The sequence below is a fragment of the Portunus trituberculatus genome, chromosome 12 (genome assembly GCF_017591435.1).
Source record: "Portunus trituberculatus isolate SZX2019 chromosome 12, ASM1759143v1, whole genome shotgun sequence".
Lineage (NCBI taxonomy): Eukaryota > Metazoa > Arthropoda > Malacostraca > Decapoda > Portunidae > Portunus > Portunus trituberculatus.
In genome coordinates this window covers 13,597,182-13,623,138 of record NC_059266.1, presented here as the reverse complement: position 1 = coordinate 13,623,138, position 25,957 = coordinate 13,597,182, and the positions used below count along the sequence as shown (strand labels likewise).

The following is a 25,957-nucleotide window of genomic DNA, read 5'->3' as shown; positions in this document are numbered from 1 at the left end:
TTCTTCCCCTTGGCTGACTTTTTTCAAGCATTAAAAAATGCCGAAATCCTGTACAGTGTATAATGTTTTAGCCTTCTTTGACTGGGTCAGGTTACCACAGAAAAGAATAGGTTTTACTGAAGGGCCTGCAGTTGGTTTCAAGATATTAGCTCAAAAGCTAATCTAGCATGATTTTTGGTTCCCTATTTTTGGGGTCTGGGAGGGATACTTCACCACTGAAAATCCTTTCCGTTATGTAAATATATCACTTGTTTCATTTACAAAGTCTCCCCCCAGATGGGAACCGCCTTGTCGTGGTGGGGGGGGGGGGCTTGCGTGCCCCTGTGACTTGGCGAGATAGGCTAGTCGGGGCTTAGGCCCCTGCTCTGCCCTTTCGAGGAGGAGTGGGCTACCCATACTAGTAAGGTCGCCAGTGAGAGGCCACACTAAATGGTTCCAGTAGGTGGTTTCCCTTGCCCCTGCAGCCAATTTTTTGTGTAACTTTATACATATGGTTAAACACATAAAACTGTCAGGTTCTCGTGAGGTGGCTGACCTGGCTCGCGAGACGTCATCTTCAGGTCTGGGTGGGAAGGAGGATTCCCCTCCACAAGGGCCTCAAGCAGTCTCCTGTTCTGGGAGTTCTTCTGAGAGACGCATTTCTCCTGCATGTGACTCCCTTTTGATGGTAAATGTTAATCCCTTTTTCTTATCACGCCTTGCACTCCCTTCTCAAGGTGTATGGCACGGTTCTCCGTATTCGACTTGTTTACGATAAGGATTTTCCGTCTAACCGCTGCTATGTAACGTTTCTGTCATGCGATGAAGCCCGTTTGGCTGTAGAACATGTAGCATCCCTGCCCCTTGCTGGCTCTGGCTTTAAGACAGAACTTCTCCACTCTCGCAATATTTCGGACAGTGACACGGACTACATCCCAAATCCTTTTGACCACCAGTCAGAGAGTTCAGTTCCTGAAGTCCGCCAAATCCTGCCTCCACGTTGGTTTGTGGCGTACTATAGAAATGGGCGCGGGAATTTCATCCATGCCTCCCGGTACTTGTCCAAAGAGATTCCTGAGGGAGACCTCAAGAAATACGGGAAAGGGATGCTCGTGCGAGCTAAAGATATTATGCAGGCGAGGATGTTACAACATCTCCCATGCCCTACTGACAGCATGTTTGAGACTGTGAAGGCTCATCCCACCTTTAATTATAGTAAAGATTGTGTGTACAGCCAGGATCTTTACGAATTTCCGGAAGAAAATACTGGCTGTGTCCTAACTCAGTCCAGAAGGTGACTAAGATGAGGAATCCTACCAACATGGTCTTTCTCACCTTTGGTTCCACCCTCCCAGACCGTGTTCATATCGGTCCTATAAATCTTAGGGTGAGACGTTTTGTCTTTCGCCCTCTTCAGTGTTTCTCTTGCTATGGGTACGGTCACGGTAAAAGCTCCTGCTCGATGTGGTAATTGCTCTGCACTAGATTCACACTCTGAGGAGCATTGCAATGCTCCTGCTTACTGTTTCCATTGCCGTGATGCTCACCAGGTACATTCCAGGCAATGCCCCAGGTATCGCCTGGAGCAGGACATTTTACAGCTTGCTAACTCTCAGTCCATCAGCTCTGGTAGTGTCCGCCGCGAACTCCTGTACCGCCAGAAGGACGGTACTGGTGCGATATCGTATGCTTCTTTGGCCGCTCGCTCTTCACCTGAGTCTGCCGGACCGAAGACGACAACTTCTGCAACCTCTCGCTGTGTTGAGGCAGGTGGTCCTGTTCATTTGGCCAATAGGTTTGTCCTTTTGTCCGATGACTCAGTTGAGTGATCTGTAAGATGTGACGAGAATAATACAGACTTGACCAAAATCACTCATGTAGTGGATGTCCATTTGCCCCCTGTATCACCTAAGCCTTTGAAGGGCCTGACCAAACGGCACCGCGGCTCTGCAGAGTCGATAGATTTAGCTCAGCCTAAGCAATCTAAGGTTTCTCCCAGTGCACATGATCGTGAGTCCTCTAGGGACTTCTCTGCAATGGTAGCTCCAGTAGTTTCTGTCCAGCCTTCTGTGACGCCCTCCGTCTCAGATCGGGCTTTTTGTGATGAGGACAGTCCGATGATATTGTCACAGCCGTCCGTCGTGGACCCGCTGTATCAAAAAGTGCAGTCCAGCCTGACCCTCGTCCTCCGATGACCGGTAGGACTGATGATGGTTCGCATCACTCAACGGTAGGCCGAAAGGCTGCGGTTCAACGACCCGGCACATCTCAACTCCCGGTGTCTTCTCGTCGCTTCATTATTTCTAGTCAGGTGAGTCACGGGCAGCCCCTTCAAAAGGCTCGCCCGTCCACTGCACCTAAATAGTCATCTTCAAGCTTCTACAGTGGAACTGTAGAGGCCTTCGCGCCTCGTGGGGGGAACTCCGAGCTTTACTGTCGGAGTTCTCTCCAGCCTGTGTAGCTCTACAAGAGACTAGCTCGACAAGAGACTATGCTAGGTGATAGTAGTTATTCTAGTCCTCCTGGCTATCGTGCCTTTTTTAGCACTCCTTTCCCAGAACAGGGCCACCAAGGTGTCACAGCTATCCTAGTCCGTCAAGACATACCTATTGTTCCCTTGCAACTCAACTCTCCCCTTCAGGTGGTTGCTGTTAAGGTTTTTATAGGACGAGCGTACACTACTTGCAGTTTATATCTCCCTCCTCGGGTTCCTGTCTCCAAGGGTGATGGATGGATGGATGGATTTTAAAAAAGGCGCCGCAACAGCCAAGGTCATATGGCGACGCTTCAAAAATTTAAAATGTCTAAAAACAGTTAAAAACAATACAGTAGTTTAAAAACTAAAAAAAAGGACAACAAAACTAAATAAAATATTAAAATACATAATAAAATAAGAATAAAATTCATAGCTTTGGGAGAAGGCCAGCTTCTCCCAAAAACCTAAAAACGTCATGGCCCTGGGCCAGACACTCTGGTCCAAGGACCTTTGAGAGATAGTAGACACCGCTATCTCTACCGCGACACCGGTAAAGGTAGCGGTGTCGTAACTCGATCAAACTAGGGCACTCCACCACCAAGTTCCACACGGTGAGCGGCACCAGGCAGTCTTCACAGTAAGGCTGAGGGTCCCTGGGCAACAGGTACCTTTGTGTTAAGGTACGTGTGACCTATACGCAGTCGCGCCAATAAAGTCTGTGCACGGCGATCCCGGACATGGGAGTATGTCCACTGAGGGATAGTGGAAGTAGTGATCTGTCCCATTTTCGAGGTTGCGACCCCCGTTAGCCATCTCCTCTGCCATAATGCTACAACCGCCACACGAATAGAGAGAAATACATCTCGAAACGGAACAGGGGCAGGAGATGGAGCACGACTTGCTGCCTCTTTAGCGAGGCGGTCTGCGTGTTCATTCCCTAGAACACCAACGTGACCAGGAAACCAACAGAACCTAACACGATATCCTCATTTAGTAAGAAGATATAGCCACTCCAAGGCTCATAAAACCAAAGGATTAAGAGAGACTGTGTAAGAGAGAGCAGTAAGAGCACTGCGACAGTCACTAAAAATTGTAAAAGAAGAAACAGAGAGAGTAAAAATTATCTGTAAAGCTAGGACTACGAGTATGGCAGACAGCTCAGTAAAAACGGGGATGTCATCAGAATGGATAAGAAAAGTGTTCTAAAAACCGTGTGTGGGACAGAGCTGGCAGAAAATCCTTCTTGCCATCCATGGCAGGAGGGCACAATGAAACAACCGGAAAATGCCAAGAGTAGACAGGAATGGGGTCGATGGACAAATCCAACATGAGGTTTGCCATTCGAAGGCCAAAAGGTTTAGGTAGACTCGGTCGAGTGTCAGTCGTCTGCGAACGCGAGTCCCGCAACATTAACAGACAAGGGACAGAATCGGGAAGACAGTGGGTGCGAAACCAACACCGGAGCATCGAAGACTGGCGCCGGAGGTCGAGCTGCCAGAAACCAGCATCCACTAGAAGGCTAGGTATTGGAGATGTCCGAAATGCACCTGTAGCCAAGCGGACCCCAGCATGATACACGGGGTCAAGCGTGCATAGTCGTGCATCCGTTGCGGATGAGTAGATCTCACAGCCGTATTCGATCTTGGGAAGTATGAGTGTGCGGTGAAGCAGCAACAACGTGTCCCTGCCCGCACCCCAAGAGGTGTGACTTAAAACCTGAAGAAGGGATAATGCCTGCCGACAAGACGCCTTAAGAGAACGGAAATGGGGAACCCAAGTGAGACGGTTGTCAAATAAAAGGCCAAGATATCGAATCGCCTCCACGAAGGAGAGGCGTCTATTGGCGAGGTATAAATCCGGGTCTGGATGGACACCACGGTTGCGACAAAAATGCATCGCTACGGTCTTCGAGGTGGAGAATCGAAAACCGTTCATGTTGGCCCAACTGGACACCCTATTGATCGCCAGTTGGAGCTTGCGCTCAATCAGTGACATCCTAGCAGCAGCAAATGAAATATATAAATCATCAACATATAAGGAGCTGTGAATGCCATCTGGGAGAGTATCAATAACACCATTTATGGCGACTGGGAATAATGTAACACTAAGAATACTTCCCTGTGGAACGCCATCATTTAGTAGCCTCAGAGATAGCACTCCCCACTCGAACCTGTAAAAAAACGTCTGGATAAAAACTGCTGGATAAAAAGAGGAAGGTGGCCACGAAGGCCCAAATTAAACAAAGACTGTAAAACGCCATGACACCAAGCCGCGTCGTAGGCCTTCTCCAGGTCAAAAAACACTGTTACTTGATGGTGGTGATTAGCGAAGGCCTCACAAATGGAAGACTCTAAGGATAAAAGAGCATCCGTAGTAGACCTCATCTTTCGGAAGCCGTACTGTACCGATGACAAGTACTTCCCCCTCTCCAAATACCACACGAGTCTTACATTTACCATCTTTTCTAACACTTTACAGATGCAAGATGTCAAAGATATAGGACGGTAGTTCGTAGCCTGCAGATTATCTTTCCCAGGCTTCGGAAATGGGAGGCCCATTGCCACAGCCCAAGAAGATGGAAAGTCACCGGTATACCAAATCATATTATAAAGATTTAACATTAAGTTAAAAGCACGGTCAGACATTTGACGCAAAAAGGCATAAGAAATGTCGTCTGGACCAAGAGAAGAGTCATAACAATGAGACAAAGCAGTCCGCAACTTGCAAACAGAGAAAGAGACATTATAAGACTCCTCCAGCGGAAGAAAATTTTATGCCGAGAGATTCCATTCTCTGGCAGTGACGTGCGCCCGTGGCTGCACGATGCCTCCGGGAAACACTGGCAAAGTGCTCCGCAAAGAGGTCGGCGACAGTCCTAGGGTCTGCCACCCTTCGCCCAGCAGACAACAAAACTGGTGGGGGAGGAGCAGAATACTTCTCAGCAATTCGGCGGACTTTGCTAAAGACATCTGTAAGAGGGGTGCGGGCATTAATGGAAGACACATAAGCTTTCCAAGAGGCTCTTTGTGCCTCTTTCAAAACGCGGCGGGCCAGAGCTCGGCAGCGCCGAAAAGCTTCCAGGCCAAGCGGGTCCCCACGATGTCGCCGGAGACGAGAGAAAGCTGCCCGTTTCTGTTTCACAGCATTTGTGCATGCTGCGTTCCACCAAGGAACGGGATGCTTAGTAAAGCGCCCGGACGTCCTAGGGATTGTCTGAAGCGCTGCTGAATGTAAAAAATCAGTAAAATAATCAACAGCCTCAGCACAAGTAGAAAAGTCAGCCAACGGACGGATAAAAGAGCTAAGGTCTGTGAATCGAGGTCAATCTGCCTTGTCTAAAACCCAGCGTGGGAGCCGGGACTGTGGCTCAGAGTTCACAGATTCTAATAAAATCGGAAAGTGGTCACTACCGTGTAAATCCGGTAGGACCCGCCAATTAAAATCAAGGAAAGAATTAGATGTACACAGAGAAAGATCGATAGCTGTAAAAGTCCCAGTAGGACTGTGGAAATGTGTAACATCCCAGAATTTAAAACCTCCAATCCTCATCCTCAATAAAAGAACCGATTAAAACCCCACGAGGATTACTAGCACCTTCATCCCACAATGGGTGACGGCCGTTAAAATCTCCCAACAAAGAAAAGGCGGAGTCAGCTGACGCACCAGGCCGTCAAGCTCACCCCTGGAGACAGGAAGCCGAGGAGGGAGATATAAACTGCAAATGGTGTACAGTCGTCCCATAAAGACTTTAACAGCAACCACCTGAAGGGAGAGTTGTTGTAACGGATAACAGGTATATCCTGACGGACTAGAATAGCTGTGCCACCGTGGTGGCCCTGGTCAGGGAAAGGAGTGTTAAAAAAGGCACGATAGCCAGGAGGACTAGAATAAGTACTAAAACCTAGCATAGTCTCTTGTAGAGCTACACAGGCTGGAGAGAACTCAGACAGCAAAGCTCGGAGTTCCCCCCACGAGGCGCGAAGGCCTCTACAGTTCCACTGTAGAAGCCTGAAGATTACTATTTAGGTGCAGTGGATGGGGGAGCCTTTTGAAGGGGCTGCCCGTGACTCACCTGACTAGAAATAATCAACCGACGAGAAAACACTGGGAGTTGAGATGTACCGGTCATCGGAAGACGAGGGTCGGGCTGGACTGCACTTTTTGATACAGCGTTCACGAGGGACGGCTGTGACAATATAATCGGACGTCTCCATGCTAAGACCGTCCTCATCACAAGAAGCCGGATCTGAGACGGAGGGCGTCACAGAAGGCTGGACAGAAACAACTGGCGCTACCATTGCAGAACGGTCCCTGGAGGACTCACGATCATGTACACCGGGAGAAACCTTAGACTGTTTAGGCTGAGCTAAATCTATCGACTCCACAGAGCCGCGGTGCCGTTTGGTCAGGCCCTTCAAAGGCTTAGGCGATAAAGGGGGCAAATGGACATCCACTACATGGGTAATTTTGGTCAAGTCCGTATTATTGTCGTCGCTCCTTGCAGGTGACTCAACTGAGTCGGCGGACAAAAGGGCAAACATATTAGTCACATGAACAGGACCACCCGCCACAACAGAGCGAGAGGAAACAGGAGTTGTCTTCGGACCGGCAGACTCAGCTGAAGAGCGAGCGGCCAAAGAAGCATAGGATGTTGCACAAGTACCGTCCTTCTGGCGGTACAGGAGTTCGCGGTGGGCACTACCAAGGCTGATGAACTGACTGTTTGGAAGCTGTAAAACATCCTGCTCCAGGTGATACCTTAAGGCAATGAAGCAATAAGCAGCAGCATTGCAATGCTCCTCAGAAGATGAGTCTAGTGCAGAGTAATTACCACATCGAAAAGCTTCTTTGCAGCTTTTCCCATGGCCGTAGCCGTAGCACAGGAAACATTGAAGAGGACGGGAAATAAAGCGCCTCACCCTAAGATTAATAGGTCCGATATTAACACGGTCAGGAAGGGTGGAACCAAAAAAGGTGAGAAGAACCATGTTGGAGGAGTTCCTCATCTTTGTCACCTTTTGGACTGAGCTAGGACACATTGCTAGTATTTCCTCATCAGGGAATTCTTAAAGATCCTGACTGTACACACAACCTTTACTGTAATTAAAGGTGGGGTGTGCCTTAATAGTCTCAAACATGTTGTCAGAAGGACATGGTAGATGTTGCAACATCCTTGCCTGCGTGATATCTTTCGCTCTCACTAGCACCCCCTTACCGTATTTCTTGAGGTTTCCCTCAGGAATCGTGCCGATCTCTTTTGACAGGTACTAGGAGGCATGTATGAAAATCCCGTGCCTATTTTTGCAGTAGGCCACAAACTAACGTGGAGGCGGGATCTGGCGGACTTCAGGAACTGAACTCTCAGAATGGTGGTCAAAAAGATTTGGGATGTAGTCCGTGTCACTGTCCTAAATATTGCGAGAGTGGAGAAGTTCTGTCTTAAAGCCAGAGCCAGCAAGGGGCAAAGATGCTGCATGTTCTACAGCCAAACGAGCTTCATCGCATTACAGAAACGTTACATAGCAGCGGTTGGACGGAAAATCCTAATCGTAAACAAGTCGAATACTGATAACCGTGCCATAATCCTTGAGAAAGGAGTGCAAGGCGTGATAAGAAGAAGATGGATTTACATTTACCATCACAAGGGAGTCATATGCAGCAGAAATACGTCCCTCAGAAGAACTCCCAGAACAAGAGACGGATGCGGGAGGCTCTTGTGGAGGGGAATCCTCCTTCCCACTCAGACCTGAAGATGACGTCTCGCGGTCCAGGTCAGCCACCTCACGAGAACCTGACTGTTATTAGTGTTTCACAATATATATAAAGCTACACAATAAAGTGGCTCCAGGGGCAAGGGAAACCACCTACTAGGACTACAATGGGAAGAAGAGCTGGCTGCCGTGGACGGGGTCCCCATGCGGACCAGTCATTTTAAAAAAAGGTCCCACATTGTACGAATGTTTGTCCACGACAGAGCTGAGATCCCCCCCTCCCAAAGCATCCCAGCCTGGACACCCAACCATCCAGCACAGGACGGCCCCTATTGGGCAATCCCTCCAGCGGGTGGCTCCGCTGGTCCACTGGCAGCCTACGTAGGAACCATTTAGTCTGGCCCCTCACTGGCGACCTTACTAGCATGGGTACCCCTCTCCCCCTTGAAAGGGCAGAGCAGGGGCCTAAGCTCCCTCTAGCCTAGCTCGCCAGATCACAGGGGCACGCAAGCTCCCCCATCACGACAAGGCGGTTCCCATCTGGGGGGGCTCCAGGGGTGAGCTTGACGGTCTCGTTCGTCAGCTGACTCCGCCTTTTCTCTTGTTGGGAGATTTTAACGGCCGTCACCCATTGTGGGATGAAGGTGCTAGTAATCCTCGCGGGGTTTTAATCAGTTTTTTTTATTGAGTAAGAGGGATTGGATATTTTTAATTCTGAGGATGTCACACATTTCCATAGTCCTACTGGGACTTTTACAGCTATCGATCTTTCTATTTGTACATCTAATTCTTTCCTTGATTTTAATTGGCGGGTCTTACCGGATTTACACGGTAGTGACCACTTTCCTATTTTATTGAAATCTGTGAACTCTGAGCCACAGCTTCCGCCCCCACGCTGGGTTTTAGACAAGGCAGATTTTAGCTCTTTTATCCGTCCGTTGGCTGACTTTTCTACTTGTGCTGAGGCTGTCGATTATTTTACCGATTTTGTACATTCAACAGCGCTTCAGACAATCCCTAGGACGTCTGGGTGCTTTACTAAGCGTCCCGTTCCTTGATGGACCGCAGCATGCACTAATGCTGTGCAAGAGAAACGGGCAGCTTTCGCTCGTCTTCGGCGACATCGTGGGGACCCGCAGTGTCTGGAAGCTTTTCGACGCTGCCGAGCTCTGGCCCGCCGCGTTTTGAAAGAGGCACAAAGAGCCTCTTGGAGAGCTTATGTCTCTTCCATAAACGTCTGCACCCCTCTTACGGATGTCTTCAACAAAGTCCGCCGAATTGCAGGGAAGTATTCTGCTCCTTCCACACCAGTTTTGTTGTCTGCTGAGCGAAGGGTGGCAGACCCTAGGACTGTCGCCGACCTCTTCGCAGAGCACTTTGCCAGTGCACTTTGCACGTCACCGCCAGAGAATGGAATCTCTTGGCATAAACTTTTCTTCGGCTGGAGGAGTCTTATAATGTCCCTTTCTCTGCTTCCGAGTTGTGGACTGCTTTGTCTCAGTGTCATGACTCTTCTCCTGGTCCAGACGACATTCCTTATGTTTTTTTGCGTCACATGTCTGACCTTGCTTTTAACTTTTTAATAAATCTTTATAATATGATTTGGCATACCGGTGATTTTCTATCCTCTTGGGCTGTCGCAGTGGTTCTTCCATTTCCTAAGCTTGTGAAAGATCACCTTCAGGCTACGAGCTATCGTCCTATTTCTCTGACATTCTGTATCTGTAAAGTGTTGGAAAAGCTGGTAAATGTGTGCTTATGTGGTACTTGGAGAGGGGGAAACTACTTGTCATCTGTACAGTATGATTTCCGAAAAATGAGGTCTACTACTGATGCTCTTCTATCCCTGGAGTCTTCTATTTGTGAGGCTTTTACTAATCACCACCACCAGGTAACCGACACAGCTTGGTGTCATGGCATTTTACGTTCATTGTATAATTTTGGCCTCTGTGGCCACCTTCCTATTTTTATTCAGCAGTTTTTATCCAGACGTCTTTTACGGGTTCGAGTGGGGAGTGTTCTCTCCGAGGCTCTTGCTCTAAGTGATGGCGTCCCACAGGGAAGTATTCTTAGTGTTACTCTATTTGCAGTCGCCATAAATGGTGTTACAGATACTCTACCAGATGGCGTTCACAGCTCCTTATATGTGGACGACTTTTGCATCTCTTTGCTTCTGGTAGGATGTCACTGATTGAGCGAAAGCTCCAACTGGCAATCAATCGGGTGTCCAGTTGGGCCAACATAAATGGTTTTCGTTTCTCCACCTCAAAGACCGTGTCTATGCATTTTGGTCGTAATCGTGGTGTCATCCAGATCCCGATTTATATTTAGCCAATAGACGCATCTCATGTGTGGAGGCCATTCGGTATCTTGGCCTATTGTTTGACAACCGTTTTACTTGGGTTCTCCATTTCCGTTCTCTTAAAGCGTCTTGCAGGACGGCACTATCCCTTCTTCGGGTTTTAAGTCACACCTCTTGGGGTGCGGACAGGGACACTTTGCTGCTTCTGCACCGTACACTTATACTTTCAAAGCTGGAATACGGCTGTGAGATCTACTCATCCGAAACGGATGCACGGCTACGCTTGCTTGACTCCGTGCATCATGCTGGGGTCCGCTTGGCTACGGGTGCATTTCGGACATCTCCAATACCTAGTCTATTAGTGGATGCTGGATTCTGGCCGCTCGACCTTCGGCGCCAGTCTTCGATGCTCCGGTGTTGGTTTCGCACCCACCGTCTTCCTGATTCTGTCCCTTGTCTGTCAATATTGCGGGACTCTCGTTCGCAGGTCACTCGACCTGGTCTCCCTAAACCTTTTGGCCATCGAGTTGCAAATCTCATGGCGGATTTATCTATCGATCCCACTCCTGTGTACTCTTTCCGTCTCCCACGAGTTGGTTATTGGCAGCTTCCTGTTATCTATTATGCCTTACTTCCATGGATGGCATGAAGGATTTTCTGCCAGCTCTGTCCCACACACTGTTTTTAGAACACTTTTTTTATCCATTCTGATGATATCCCCGTTTTTATTGATGGTTCCAAATCCGACGCAAGCGTTGGGTTTAATGTGGTTTTCCCCTCTTTTTATCGGTGTGGCAGCCTTCCTTCAGTGGCGTCCGTTTTTACGGTGGACGTGTCTGCCATAGTCTTTCCTAGCTTTACAGATAATTTTTACTCTCCCTGTTTCGTCTTTTACAATTTTTAGTGACTGTCGCAGTGCTCCTACTGCTCTCTCTTGCACTGTCTCCCTTAATCCTTTGGTTATATCAGCCCTGGAGTGGCTATATCTTCTTACCAAACGAGGATATCGTGTTGGGTTATGTTGGGTCCCTGGTCACGTTAATGTTCCAGGGAATGAACACGCAGACCGCCTCGCTAAAGAGGCAGCAAGTCGCGCTCCATCTCCTTCCCATGTTCCGTTTTGAGATGTATTTCATGTAATTCGTGTGGCGGTTGCAGCAATTTGGCAGAGGAGATGGCTAACGGGAGTCGCAACCTCGAAAATGGGAGAGATCACTACTTCCACACTCCGTCAGTGGACATACACCCATGTCCGTGATCGCCGTGCACAGACTTTATTGGCGCGACTTCGTATAGGTTACAAGTACCTTACACAAAGGTACCTCCTGACCAGGGACCCTCAATCTTACTGTGATGACTGCTTGGTGCCGCTCACCGTGCGGCACCTGTTGGTAGAGTGCCCTAGTTTGATCGAGTTACGACACCGCTACCTCTACCGCTGTCGTGGTAGAGATAGCGGTGTCTATTATATCTCAAAGGTCCTTGGACCAGAGTGTCTGGCCCAGGGCCATGACGTGTACAAGTACCTGGGAGAAGCTTGGCTTCTCCCGAATGTGTGAATTTTATTTCATTTTATTATATGTATTTTTAATGTTTTATTTGACTATTGTAATTTTAGATTTTTTAGTTACCTTTTTTCTTATTGTTTTTAATTTTCTTTTTTATCAATATTGTCTTAATTAATATATTGTAGAGGCGCTACATGACCTTTGTAGTTAAAACTATTCATCCATCATTTAAAAAGTTCTGACTCTGTTATATATTGGAGCTAAGCTAGCATTTTTTTTTTTTTTATTTATTTTTTTATTTATTTATTTATTTTTATTTTTTTTTTATTTTTTTTTTTTTTTTTTGTCTATAGGTCACACCTACCACTGTCACCTCGGCAGATAACCAGTTCCATGCACAGATGTTCTTGAAGAAAAAGTTGAATGATATTATCGATAATGTTCAAATAACAAATTTCTTTTCTTTCATTAGTTTTTTTTTTTTTTCTTGTTTACTTGTGCAATATATAATCCTTGAATTTAATATCAGTAGTCATCCTCTACTGATGTTTGGCTGTTGTCCATTTGCGCGAGATAGAGAGCGACGTTGCCATACATAAGGGAGAGGGATCAGTGATGCTCTGCCAGAGCAAAGTCGCCTATCCTGGTATGCTTGTGGTAGGCAGTGTATCGTTTTGACTCTGCTTTTGTTGTGCTGGAATAGCATATACCATATCCTTTATATCAATAAAGTTTCAGGCCTTATCTACTAAAAAGGTTCAATTTCTGAAAAAAATTAAGATAAAAAGTAGGACCTCTAATGAATTTTCTTTTGTTGTTTACATATTTACCAGTGAATAATATGATCAATTAACGAAGTATCCACTAAATTTAACCATATATTGAATAAAGATCAAGATTAAAAGGTTTGGCAAAAAAAAAATAGGCAGTGACTGCCCTGTTGTGCTGCAAGACAAAAAGGAAAACGTTCAGTAACGTCACACTGGCTTTAATATGTTCATAGCACCCTTAATCCAGAGTTTTAAACCCTGAAAAGGGCTTTTATATTATTTTTTTATTTCTTTTGAATGTATATGAAGATTGACATGATTTCTTTGTCGTTTTCTTCTCACTGTATTTTCCATAAGAGAGTTTTATTATTTTATTAATTTGTTTCTTTTGAGTAATAAATGTAGTACGATATAAAAACGATTTCTTTGTTCTCTTTTTTCTTGCTGTACTTTTTTTTCATAATTTGTTGTTGTTATGGTTGTTGTGTATTTTTTTCCGTAGTTATCGTGTTGTTTCTGTTATGGTTGTTGTCATCGTTGTTGACGTCGTTGTTGTCATCGTTGTTGTCGTTATTGTTGTCGTCGTTGCATTTGCTGTTGTATTTGTTGTCCTCTTAGTAGTAATTTTATTTGTTGTTGTATTGGATGATGTTTTCGTAATTGTTGTTGTTGCTCTTATTATTGCTTTTGCTGTTGCATATACTCATTAATTTTCTTCACCTCTCTCCCTCCTATCTATCGTCCACTGAATCGATGAATCTTTGCTGTCAGGGCCGCTGTGCTTCTTGCGGGGAGGATAACACGAAGTGCGCCTACATGGGCATGAGGGCGGAGGAGTACAGCAATCAACAGCGGGAGAGTGTCCGGTTGTACCTTGACACCGATGCCAAGTCCCCGTACTGCTGTGAGTCTGCTAGTACTTGTGTATTTGCTTAGGTATATGCATTTATCTGTTTCCATTTTACATGAAAGAATCATGCTCGAAATGTCCAATCTTCCAGTCCCAAAATTATCTAACAGGAATATAATTGCGCTATTTTTGCACACACACACACACACACACACACACACACACACACACACACACACACACACACACACACACACACACATACATACACACATACACACACGCCAGATCTAATTAGTGATTGATGAATGATGACAACACTGCTGTTATTTCACTCATGCCTTAGAGGTGATAACAAAGCCAATCACGGTTCACCATTACTAACCTAAACCTATTCGTGTTGTCCAGCATGTCTTTCTTTTGTACATTTTACGAAATCCACCGCAAAAATATATACAAAGAGAGAGATAACGATGACATACAGAGCGAAGACGATGGTGATGATGATACCATTCAAATACTATCAACTCAAAATTTCCTTTGATGTTTTGTTTTAACTCTACACATTTACCTAGTTTATTTTATTCTATTCGTAACGACTTTTATCTTCATTATTATTTTCCTTTTTATTTTATTTATTTTTTTCTGTGATTTCTTTCAATAATTTTATTTCAATAAATTCCCTTTTCTTCAACTTTTTTTCATCTCGATAATTTTGTTTCATCATTTTTAACTTTTTTTTTTTACCTTTATTTCTTCCTTCGATGCGTTTTCTTGGTTCTGCGCATATGCATTAGTTGTCTTCATGAAAACTGTGTTTCTACATTAGAAACGCTACATTAGAAACAGCCATAATGTCTTATCCTACATTACTGAGGTGCTAAAAATTTTCAAAAATAGTGATAACACATCAAAGAAAAAATTAATACAGGATTACCTGACAACTTCACAAAAGTCTTATTATAAAATCACAATCAGTAATTTGGCCTCAACAAAATCTGGGTTACGAAGGACAAGCTAATAGAAACGATATAAGCATTAAACACACCGCCGTTTCAAAAGCCTGAAGTCACTGTGTCTGCTGATCCCCTTGCAGTAATACAACTGCCTGTCACAACATCCCTTTTCTTTAGTTACAAGATACCATACTTTCTGGGTCTCTTCCTGCACTACGACAAGAGTCTACTTTGTCTCAACCTTAACAGTCAAAAGCCACTATATCTACCGAGTCCCTTCTTTCAGAGTATCACGCCCTTCAGCAATCACCGTGCCTGCCCAGTCCCTTCTTTCACCAGCACAATAGACAGCCATACCCTCACCTCAGCAATCACATTCCACTGTGTCTGCTGAGCCCCTTCCTTCACCAAGACAACAAAAACGACACTTCGCAGTCCCCACCATACTGTTTCCTGACTGATGGACACCATCTCTCATTCGACTTTGATATTACGTGCACCGTTTCTTGTGACTGTCATGCAATGACCTATAGCTGACTCCTCCAACAGTTGGATGAAAAGTGTCTTAATGTGATGAAGTCCGGTGCTACTGTGCGCCGCCAGCCATTCCTTCACTGACTTACCATAGCCTGGCTATCCTTGTGCAATATTACACAAGGTTTATGTCTGCCCCTACAACAGCCTTCCCCCCAGATGGAAACCGCCTTGTCGTGGTGGGGGCTTGCGTGCCCCTGTTACCTGGCGAGCTAGACTAGAGGGGGCTTTCACCCCTGCTATGCCCTTCCGAGGGGGAGAGGGCTACCCATGGCCAGTGAGGGGCCAGACGAAATGGTTCTTACGTAGGCTGCCAGTGGACCAGTGGAGCCACCCGCTGGAGGGATCGTTCCATAGGGGTCATCCTGTATCGGATGGTTGGGTGTCCAGGCTGGGATGCTTTGGGAGGGGGGCATCTAAGCTCTGTCGTCGACATACATTCGCATCATGTAGGGCCTTTTTTTAAGACGACTGGTCCGCATGGGAAAGAGGTACCCCGTCCACGGCAGCCATCCCTAGCTCCCATTCTCATCCCAGTAGGTGGTTTCCCTTGCCCCTGGAGCTATTCTTTTGTGTTACTTGATGCTTATGAGGAAACACAAACTTATCAGGTTCTCGCGAGGTGGCTGACCTGGCCCGAAAGACGTCTTCTTCAGGTCTGCCCCCCCAGATGGGAACTGCCTTATTTGTGGTGGGGGGGCTTGCATGCCCCTGTGACCTGGCTGAGTGAAGGCTCATCCCACCTTTAATTATACTAAAGGTTGTGTTGTTTACAGTCAGGATCTTTATGAATTTTCTGAGGAGGAAACACTAGCTATGTGCCCTAGCTCTGTCCATAAGTTGACTAGGATGAGGACTTTCTACAACATGGTCCTTCTCACCTTCTTTGGTTCCACTCTCCCAGACCGTGTTCATATAAGTCCCATCAATCTTAGGGTGAGGCGTTTTATTTCTTGCCCTCTTCAGTGTTTCTCATGCTACGGATACAGTCATGGTAAAAGCTCCTGCAAGGAAGCTTCTCGATGCGGTAATTGCTCAGCATTAGACTCACATTCTGAGGAGCATTGCAATAATACTGGTTATTGTTTCCATTGGATACTCACCATGTACGTTCCAGGCAATGTCCGAGAGCAGGATATTCTACATCTCGCTAATAATCAGTTCATTAGCCTTGGTAGTGCTCGCCGTGAACTCCTTTATCGCCAGAAAGATGATACTGGTGCAACATCCTATGCTTCATTAGCCGCTCAATCATCAGCCGAGTCTTCATGTCCGAAGACATCTGCTACCTCTCACTCTTTTGTGGATGGTGCTTCTGTCGTTCGTTTAGCAAACAGGTTTGCCCTTTTGTCTGATGACTCAGCTGAGTCATCTGAAAGATGCGATGGGAATCCTCCTGCCTTGACTAAGGTGACCCATGTTGTGGATGTACATGCTCTTCTTGTATCACCTAAGCCTGTGAAGGGCTTGACCAAGTGGCACCGCGGCTCTGCGGAGTCGATAAATTTAACTCAGCCGAAGCAATCTAAGGTTTCTCCTGGTGCACATGACCGAGAGTCCTCCAGGGACCGCTCTCCAATGGTAGCACCGATGGTTTCTGTTCAGCCTTCTGAGACACCCTCTGTCTCAGATCTGGCTTCTTGTGAAGATGGTCTAAGCATGGAGTTATCCGATGATATTATCACAGCCGTCCCTCGTGGACCCGCTGTTGCGAAAAGTGCAGTGCAGCCTGACCCTCGTCCTCCGGTGACAGGTAGGAATGGTGATAATTCACATCCCTCACCGGTAGGGCGAAAGTCTGCAGTCAATCGACCCGACACATCTCAACTCCCGGTGTCTTCTCGTCGGTTAATTATTTCTAGTCAGGTGAGTCACGGGCAGACCCTTCCAAAGGCTCGCCTGTCCACTGCACTTAAATAGTTATCTTCAAACTTCTACAGTGGAATTGTAGAGGCCTTCGCGCCTCGTGGGGGGAACTCCGAGCTTTACTCTCGGAGTTCTCTCCAGCCAGTGTCACTCTACAAGAGACTATGCTAGGTGATAGTACTTATCTAGTCCTCCTGGCTATCGTGCCTTTTTAGCACTCCTTTCCCTGAACAGGGCCACCACGGTGGCACAGCTATCCTAGTCCGTCAGGATATACCTGTTGTCTCCTTGCAACTTAGTTCTCCCCTTCAAGTAGTTGCTATCAAAGCCTTTCTGGGACGATGCTACACTATTTGTTGTCTCTATCTAGATGCTCTAGTGCGCGACCTAGCTCCGCCTTTCCTCTTGCTAGGGGAATTTAAAGGTCGTTACTCTTTGAGGGATGAAGGTGCTAGTAATTCTCGTGGGGTTTTACTCGCTTCTTTTATTGAGGATGAGGGATTAGAGGTTTTAAATTCTGGGGATGTTACACATTTTCACAGCCCAACTGGGACTTTTACAACTCTCGATCTTTCTCTGTACATCTAATTCTTTCTTGGATTTTGACTGGCGGGTCCTACCTGATTTACATGGCAGTGACCAATTTCCAATTTTAATGGAATCTGTGGAATCTGAGCCAAAGTCCCGCCCCCCAAGCTGGGTTTTAGATAAGGCAGATTGGCCACGATTCACTGAACGTAGCTTTTTTATCCGTCCGTTGGCTGACTTTGATACTTGTTCTGAGGCTGTTGATTATTTTACTGATGTTTTACGTTCAGCAGGGTTTCAGACAATACCTAGGACGTCTGCTCGCTTTACTAAGCATCCCGTCCCTTGATGGAATGCAGCATGCACCAATGCTGTAAAAGAGAAACGGGCAGCTTTCTCTCGTCTCCAGCGAAATCATGGGGACCCACAGCGTTTGGACGCTTTTCGACGCTGCCGTGCTCGGGCCCGCCGAGTTTTGAGGAAGGCACAAAGAGCCTCTTGGAAAGCCTATGTCTCATCCATTAATGTTAACATCCCTCTTACGGACGTAAACGTATTCTGCGCTTTCCCCGCCAGTCTTGTTGTCTGCTGGGCAAGCGGTGGCAGATCCTAAGACTGTCACCGACCTCTTTGCAGAACACTTTGCCAGTGTTTCCCGGAAGGATCCCGCAGCGCCAGGTGCACGTTACCGCCAGAGTATAAAATCTCTTAGGGTCATTTTTTCTTCGACTGTAGGGGAGTCTTACAATGTTCCCTTCTCTGCCTCCGAGTTGCGGACTGCTTTGTACCAGTGTCATGACTCTTCTCCGGGTCCGGGTGATATTCCTTACGCCTTTTTGCGCCACATGTCTGACAGTGCTTTACCTTTTTATTAAATCTTTATAATATGATTTGGCATACCGGTAATTTTTCATCTTCTTCGGCTGTGGCAGTGGTTTTCCCATTTCTGAAGCCTGGGAAAGATCACCTCCAGGCTACGAACTACCGTCCTATATCTTTGACATCCTGCATTTGTAGTGTTGGAAGTTGGAAAAGATGGTAAATGTAAAACTCATGTGGTTCTTGGAGAAGAGGAACTACTTGTCATCGGTACAGTATGGCTTCCGAAAAATGAAGTCTACTGCTGATGCTCTTTTATCCCTGAAGTCTTTTATTTTTTAGGCCTTCGCTAATCACCACCATCAAGTAACCGTATTTTTTGACCTGGAGAAATCCTACGACACAGCTTGGTGCCATGGTATTTTACGTTCATTGTTTGATTTTGGCCTCTGTGGCCACCTTCCTATTTTTATTCAGCAGTTTTTATCCAAACGTCTTTTACGGGTTCGAGTGGGGAGTGTTCTGTCTGAGGCTAGTGCTGTAAATGATGGTGTCCCACAGGGAAGTATTCTTAGTGTTATACTATTCGTAGTCGCCATAAATGGTGTTATAGATACTCTCCCAGATAGCGTTCACAGCTTCTTGTATGTTGATGATTTATGTATTTCTTTTACTAGGATGCCACTGATTGAGCGCAAGCTCCAACTGGCAATCAAGAGGGATGGATGGATAGATAGATGATTTAGAATAAGGAGCCGCAACATCAGCGGTCATATGGCGCCGCTACGAAATATTAAAATGGACACCATAAAATAAAAAAAATTAACTAAAGAAAAAAGGATACCATAAAATAAAAAAAAACCAACTAAAAGCAATTAAAAACTACAAAACTAAAAACAAAGAAAAATTCTAGAATCAGAAAAACTAAAATACAGTATACAATAGAATTTAAGAAAACATTAGAATACATATAATAAAATCAGATCAAATTTACAGATTTGGGAGAAGTCCAGCTTTTCCAAAAAATCTAAAAATGTCATGGCCTTGGTCCAGGCACTCTGGTCCAAGGACCTTTGATATATAATAGACACCGCTATCTTTACCGCGACAGCGGTAAAGGTAGGGGTGTCGTAACTCGATCAAACTAGGGCACTCTACCAACAGGTGCCGCACGGTGAGCGGCATCAAGCAGTCATCACAGTAAGGTTGAGGGTCCGTTGTCAGGAGGTACCTTTGTGTAAGGTAAGTGTGACCTATACGAAGTCGCGCCAATAAAGTCTGTGCACGGCGATCACGGACATGGGAGTATGTCCACTGAGGGATAGTAGAAGTAGTGATCTCTCCCATTTTTGAGGTTGTGACCCCCGTTAGCCATCTGCCAAATTACTGCAACTGCCACACGAATAGTGTGAAATACATCTCGAAACGGAACAGGGGCAGGACATGGAGCGCGACTTGCTGCCTCTTTAGCGAGGCGATCTACGTGTTCATTCCCGGGAACACCTACGTGACCAGGGACCCAACAGAACCCAACACGATATCCTCTTCTGGTAAGAAGATAGAGCCACTCCAGGGCTGATAAAACCAATGGGTGAAAAGAAAAAAAAGAGGAGAGAGCAGTAAGAGCACTTCGAGAGTCACTAAAAATTGTAAAAGACGAAACCGGGAGAGTAAAAATTATCTGTAAAGCTAGGACTATGGCAGACAGCTCCGCAGTAAAGACGGAGGCTACCGAAGGAAGGTTGCCAGACCGATAAAAAGAGGGGAAAACCACACTAAACCCAACGCCTGCGTCGGATTTGGAACCATCAGTAAAAACGGGGATGTCCTCAGTAGGGATAAAAAAAAAAAAAGTGTTCTAAATACCGTGTGTGGGACACAGCTGACAGAAAATCTTTCTTGCCATCCATGGCAGGAGGGCATAATGAAACAACCGGAAGCTGCCAATAACCAACTCGTGGCAGCCGGAAAGAGGAGACAGGAGTGGGATCGATGGACAACTCCATCATGAGGTTTGCCACTCGAAGGCCAAAAGGTTTAGGTAGACTTGGTCGAGTGACATACGCCTGCGAACGCGAGTCCCGGAATATTAACAGACAAGGGACAGAATCTCCCGGGAAGACGGTGGGGGCGAAGCCAACACCGGAGCATCGAAGACTGGCGCCGGAGGTCGAGCGGCCAGAAACCAGCATCCACTAGAAGGCTAGGTATTGGAGATGTCCGAAATGCACCCGTAGCCAAGCGGACCCCAGCATGATGCAAGTCAAGCGCGTAGTCGTGCATCCGTTGCGGATGAGTAGATCTCACAGCCGTATTCCAGCTTTGGGAAGTATGAGTGTACGGTGCAGAAGCAGCAAAGTGTCCCTGTCCGCACCACAAGAGGTGTGACTTAAAACCTGAAGAAGGGATAGTGCCGTCCTGCAAGACGCTTTAAGAGAACGGAAATGTGCAACCCAAGTAAGACGGTTGTCAAACAGTAGGCCAAGATATCGAGTGGCCTCCACATGAGATGCGTCTATTGGCTAAATAAAAATCGGGATCTGGATGGACACCACGATTTCGACAAAAATGCATAGACACGGTCTTTGAGGTGGAGAATCAAAAACCATTTATGTTGGCCCAACTGGACACCCAATTCATTGCCAGTTGGAGCTTTCGCTCAATCAGTGACATCCTAGCAGCAGCAAAGAGATGCACAAGTCGTCAACATATAAAGAGCTGTGAATGCCATCCGGTAAATTATCTATAACACCATTTATTGCAACTGCGAATAGCGTAACACTAAGAATACTTCCTGTGGGACACCGTCATTTAAAGCAGTAGCATCGGAGAGAACACTCCCACTCGAACCCGTAAAAGACGTCTGGATAAAAACTGCTGGATAAAATAGGAAGGTGGCCACGGAGGCCAAAATTAAACAAAGACGTAAAATGCCATGACACCAAGCTGTGTCGTAGGCCTTCTCCAGGTCAAAAATACAGTAACTTGATGGTGGTGATTAGCGAAGGCCTCACAAATAGAAGACTCTAGGATAAAAGAGCATCAGTAGTAGACCTCATCTTTCGGAAGCCGTACTGTACCGATGACAAGTACTTCCCCCTCTCCAAGTACCACATGAGTCTTACATTTACCATCTTTTCTAACACTTTACAAATACAAGACGTCAAAGATATAGGACGGTAGTTCGTAGCCTGGAGATTATCTTTCCCAGGCTTCGGAAATGGGAGAACCACTGCCACAGCCCAAGAAGATGGAAAGTCACCGGTATGCCAAATCATATTATAAAGATTTAATAAAAAGTTAAAAGCACGGTCAGACATGTGACGCAAAAGGCATAAGGAATATCATCTGGACCAGGAGAAGAGTCATGACACTGGGACAAAGCAGTCCGCAACTCGGAGGCAGAGAAGGGACATTATAAGACTCCTCCAGAGGAAGAAAAATTTATGCCGAGAGATTCCATTCTCTGGCGGTGACGTGCGCCCGGGGCTGCAGGATGCCTCCGGGAAACACTAGCAAAGTGCTCCGCGAAGAGGTCGGCGACAGTCCTAGGATCTGCCACCATTCGCCCAGCAGACAACAAAACTGGTGGGGGAGGAGCAGAATACTTCCCAGCAATTCGGCGGACTTTGTTAAAGACATCTGTAAGAGGGGTGTGGGCATTAATGGAAGACACATAAGCTTTCCAAGAGGCTCTTTGTGCCTCTTTCAAAACGTGGCGGGGTCTAGCTCGGCAGCGCCGAAAAGCTTCCAGGCACTGCGGGTCCCCACAATGTCGCCGGAGACGAGAGAAAGCCGCCCGTTTCTCTTGCACAATTTTAGTGCATACTGAGTTCCACCAAGGAACGGGACGCTTAGTAAAGCGACCTGACGTCCTAGGGATTGTCTGAAGCGCTACTGAAATAAAAAAAATCGGTAAAATAATCAACAGCCTCAGCACAAGTAGAAAAGTCAGCCAGCGGACGGATAAAAGAGCTAAGGTCTGTGAATCGAGGCCAATCTGCCTTGTCTAAAACCCAGCGTGGGGCTGGGACTGTGGCTCAGAGTTCACAGATTCCAATAAAATCGGAAAGTGGTCACTACCGTGTAAATCCGGTAGGACCCGCCAATTAAAATCAAGGAAAGAATTAGATGTACAAATAGAAAGATCGATAGCTGTAAAAGTCCCAGTAGGACTGTGGAAATGTGTGACATCTCCAGAATTTAAAATCTCCAATCCCTCATCCTCAATAAAAGAACCGATTAAAACCCCACGAGGATTACTAGCACCTTCATCCCACAATGGGTGACGGCCGTTAAAATCTCCCAATAAAAGAAAAGGCGGAGTCAGCTGACGCACCAGGCCGTCAAGCTCACCCCTGGAGACAGGAAGCCGAGGAGGTAGATATAAACTGCAAATAGTGTAGGATCGTCCCATAAAAACTTTAACAGCAACCACCTGAAGGGGAGAGTTGAGTTGCAAGGGGACAACAGGTATGTCTTGACGGACAAGGATAGCTGTGCCACCGTGGTGGCCCTGGTCAGGGAAAGGAAAGGAGGACTAGAATAAGTACTATCACCTAGCATAGTCTCTTGAAAAGCTACACAAGCTAGAGAGAACTCCGACAATAAAGCTCGGAGTTCCCCCCACGAGGCGCGAAGGCCTCTACAGTTCCACTGTAGAAGCTTGAAGATGACTACTTAGGTGCAGTGGACGGACGAGCCTTTTGAAGGGACTGCCCGTGATTCACCTGACTAGAAATAATTAACCGACGAGAAGACACCGGGAGTTGTGATGTGCCGGGTCGTTGGACCACTGCCTTTCGGCCTGCCGGTGAGTGATGCGAACCATCATCACACCTACCGGTCATCGGAGGACGAGGGTCAGGCTGGACTGCACTTTTTGATACAGCGGGTCCACGAAGGACGGCTGTGACAATATCATCGGACGTCTCCATGCTAAGACCGTCCTCATCACAAGAAGCCCGATCTGAGACGGAGGGCGTCACAGAAGGCTGAACAGAAACAACTGGCGCTACCATTGCAGAACGGTCCCTGGAGGACTCACGATCATGTACACCGGGAGAAACCTTAGATTGTTTAGGCTGAGCTAAATCTATCGACTCCGCAGAGCCGCGGTGCCGTTTGGTCAGGCCCTTCAAAGGCTTAGGTGATACAGGGTGCAAATGGACATCCACTACATGGGTTAGTTTGGTCAAGTCCGTATTATTCTCGTCGCTTCTTGCAGGTGACTCAACTGAGTCGTCGGATAAAAGGGCAAACCTATTAGTCAGATGAACAGGACCACCCACCCCAACAGAGCGAGAGGTAGCAGGAGTTGTCTTCGGACCGGCAGACACAGTTGAAGAGCGAGCGGCCAAAGAAGCATAGGATGTCGCACCAGTACCGTCCTTCTGGCGGTACAGGAATTCACGGCCTGCATTATCAAGGCTGATGAACTGCGAGTTAGCAAGCTGCAAAATGTCCTGGTCCAGGCGATACCCGGGGCATTGCCTGGAACATACCTGGTGAGCATCACGGCAATGAAAGCAATAAGCAGCAGCATTGCAATGCTCCTCAGAATTTGAGTCTAGTGCAGAGCAATTACCACATCGAGAAGCTTCCTTACACGAGCTTTTGCCGTGACCGTACCCATAGCATGAGAAACACTGAAGAGGACGAGAAACAAACGCCTCACCCTAAGATTAATAGGTCCGACATTAACACGGTCAGGGACGGTGGACCCAATAAAGGTGAGAAGGACCATGTTGGAGGAGTTCCTCATCTCAGTTACGTTCTGGACTGAGTTAGGACACATAGCCAGTATTTCCTCTTCAGGAAATTCATAAAGATCCTGACTGTTGTTACGGCTCGCCCGTAACATACTCCACTACCCTCACCTCCACCGCTTGTTACCTCGTTCGCCACCTCTCCGCCTCCCCTTCCACGTCACCGTCTCGTGAACCTTGCACGCCACCGTCTCATGAACCCTCCACGTCACTGTTTCATGAAGCCCCGCTACTGTCCCGAAGTTGGATTCACGCAGCCCCATTCGACTCAACCGGAAGTGTTAAGGCAGCTTTTGGCTTTCTGGAAGTCAGTTGAGGTCCAGGCCTCAACCAGTGAACACAACGCCTCTTGGGTCTACCGTGGGATCAACCGTCACCCAGCACTTCACCACTGCGACACCGCATAAGTATCACTTCCCCTCGTCCGTGTTTTCCACATTGCCTCCATATAGGATTAGGATTATTGTTAGGTATTAAGTTGGGATTTATTGTTGTATTTATTTCTGTGTTATATGTATATGTGTATGTCATTTTCCTGTTTCATGTTATATATCTGTGTTTCATGTTTCATGTTATATCTATGTGTGTCAGTTTCATTATGGGCTATCAAAATAGGTTTTTAAAGTGCCCCCTTTTGCATTTCCTCACCAGTTGAACCTGAAGTGTTTTTTTTTTTTTTTTTTTGTTATTGTTCACCGGCTCCCCGATGCCAATCTTACCAGTTTAACCGGTGAACGTAACACTGTACACACAACCTTTACTGTAATTAAAGGTGGGATGTGCTTTATTCTCAAACATGCTGTCATTAGGGCAGGGGATATGTTGCAACATCCTTGCTTGCATAATATCTTTAGCCCGCACAGGCACCCCCTTTCCGTATTTCTTCAGATTCCCCTCAGGAATCGTGCCGAACTTTTTGGACAGGTACCGGGAGGTATGGATGAAATTCCCGCGCCCATTTTTGTAGTACGCCACAAACAAACGTGGAGGCGGGATCTGGCGGACTTCAGGAACTGAATTTTCTAAATAGTTTTCAAAAACATTTGGGATGTAGTCCATGTCACTGTCTGAAATATTACGTGACTGGAGAAATTCAGTTTTGAAGCCAGAACCGGCAAGGGAAAGAGATGCTACATGTTCATAAGCCAGACGGGCTTCATCACATGACAGAAAAGTCACATAGCAGCGGTTAGATGGAAAATCCTTATCATAAACTTAAGTCGAATGCAGAGAACCGTGCCATACACCTTGAGAAGTGAGTGCAAGGCGTGATAAGAAAATGATGGGTTAACATTTACCATCACGAGGGAGTCATATGCAGCAGAAATACGTCCCTCAGAAGAACTCCCAGAACAGGAGACTGCTGTATGTATATGTATATGTATAAAGTTACACAAAAAAATTGGCTCCAAGGGCAAGGGAAATCACCTACTGGGACTACAATGGGAGGGAGCGCTGGCTGCCGTGGACGGGGTACCTCGTCCCCATGCGGACCAGTCGTTTTCAAAAAAGCCCCCACATGATACGAATGTTTGTCCACAACAGAACTGAGACCCCCCTCCCAAAGCATCCCAGCCTGGACACCCAACCATCCAGCACAGGACGGCCCCTATTGGGCGATCCCTCCAGCGGGTGGCTCCGCTGGTCCACTGGCAGCCTACTTAGGAATCATTTAGTCTGGCCCCTCACTGGCGACCTTACTAGCATGGGTAGCTCTCTCCCCCTCGAAAGAGCAGAGCAGGGGCCTAAGCCCCCTCTAGCCTAGCTCGCCAGGTCACAGGGGCACGCAAGCCCCCCCACCACGACAAGGTGGTTTCCATCTGGGGGGTGTTCCTCAGGGTTCTGTTCTATCATCCACTCTCTTTCTATTATTCATCAATGACCTTCGTA

The 25,957-nt window shown here is 46.8% G+C and overlaps 2 protein-coding genes across 3 annotated transcripts in view; one reads left to right on the top strand and one right to left on the bottom strand.

The window, feature by feature from the left end:
• LOC123502605 overlaps nt 1-25,957 on the bottom strand; it is a 104,780-nt gene that overhangs the window by 15,135 nt on the left and 63,688 nt on the right. The gene's annotated exons all lie outside the window — the stretch shown is intronic.
• Nucleotides 1-25,957, top strand: part of LOC123502604 (pancreatic triacylglycerol lipase-like) — a 94,391-nt gene that overhangs the window by 57,753 nt on the left and 10,681 nt on the right. Inside the window, exon 5 of the mRNA XM_045251768.1 lies at nt 13,518-13,650. Coding sequence (XP_045107703.1) covers nt 13,518-13,650 — 133 coding nt within the window. The remainder of the gene's footprint in view (nt 1-13,517; nt 13,651-25,957) is intronic.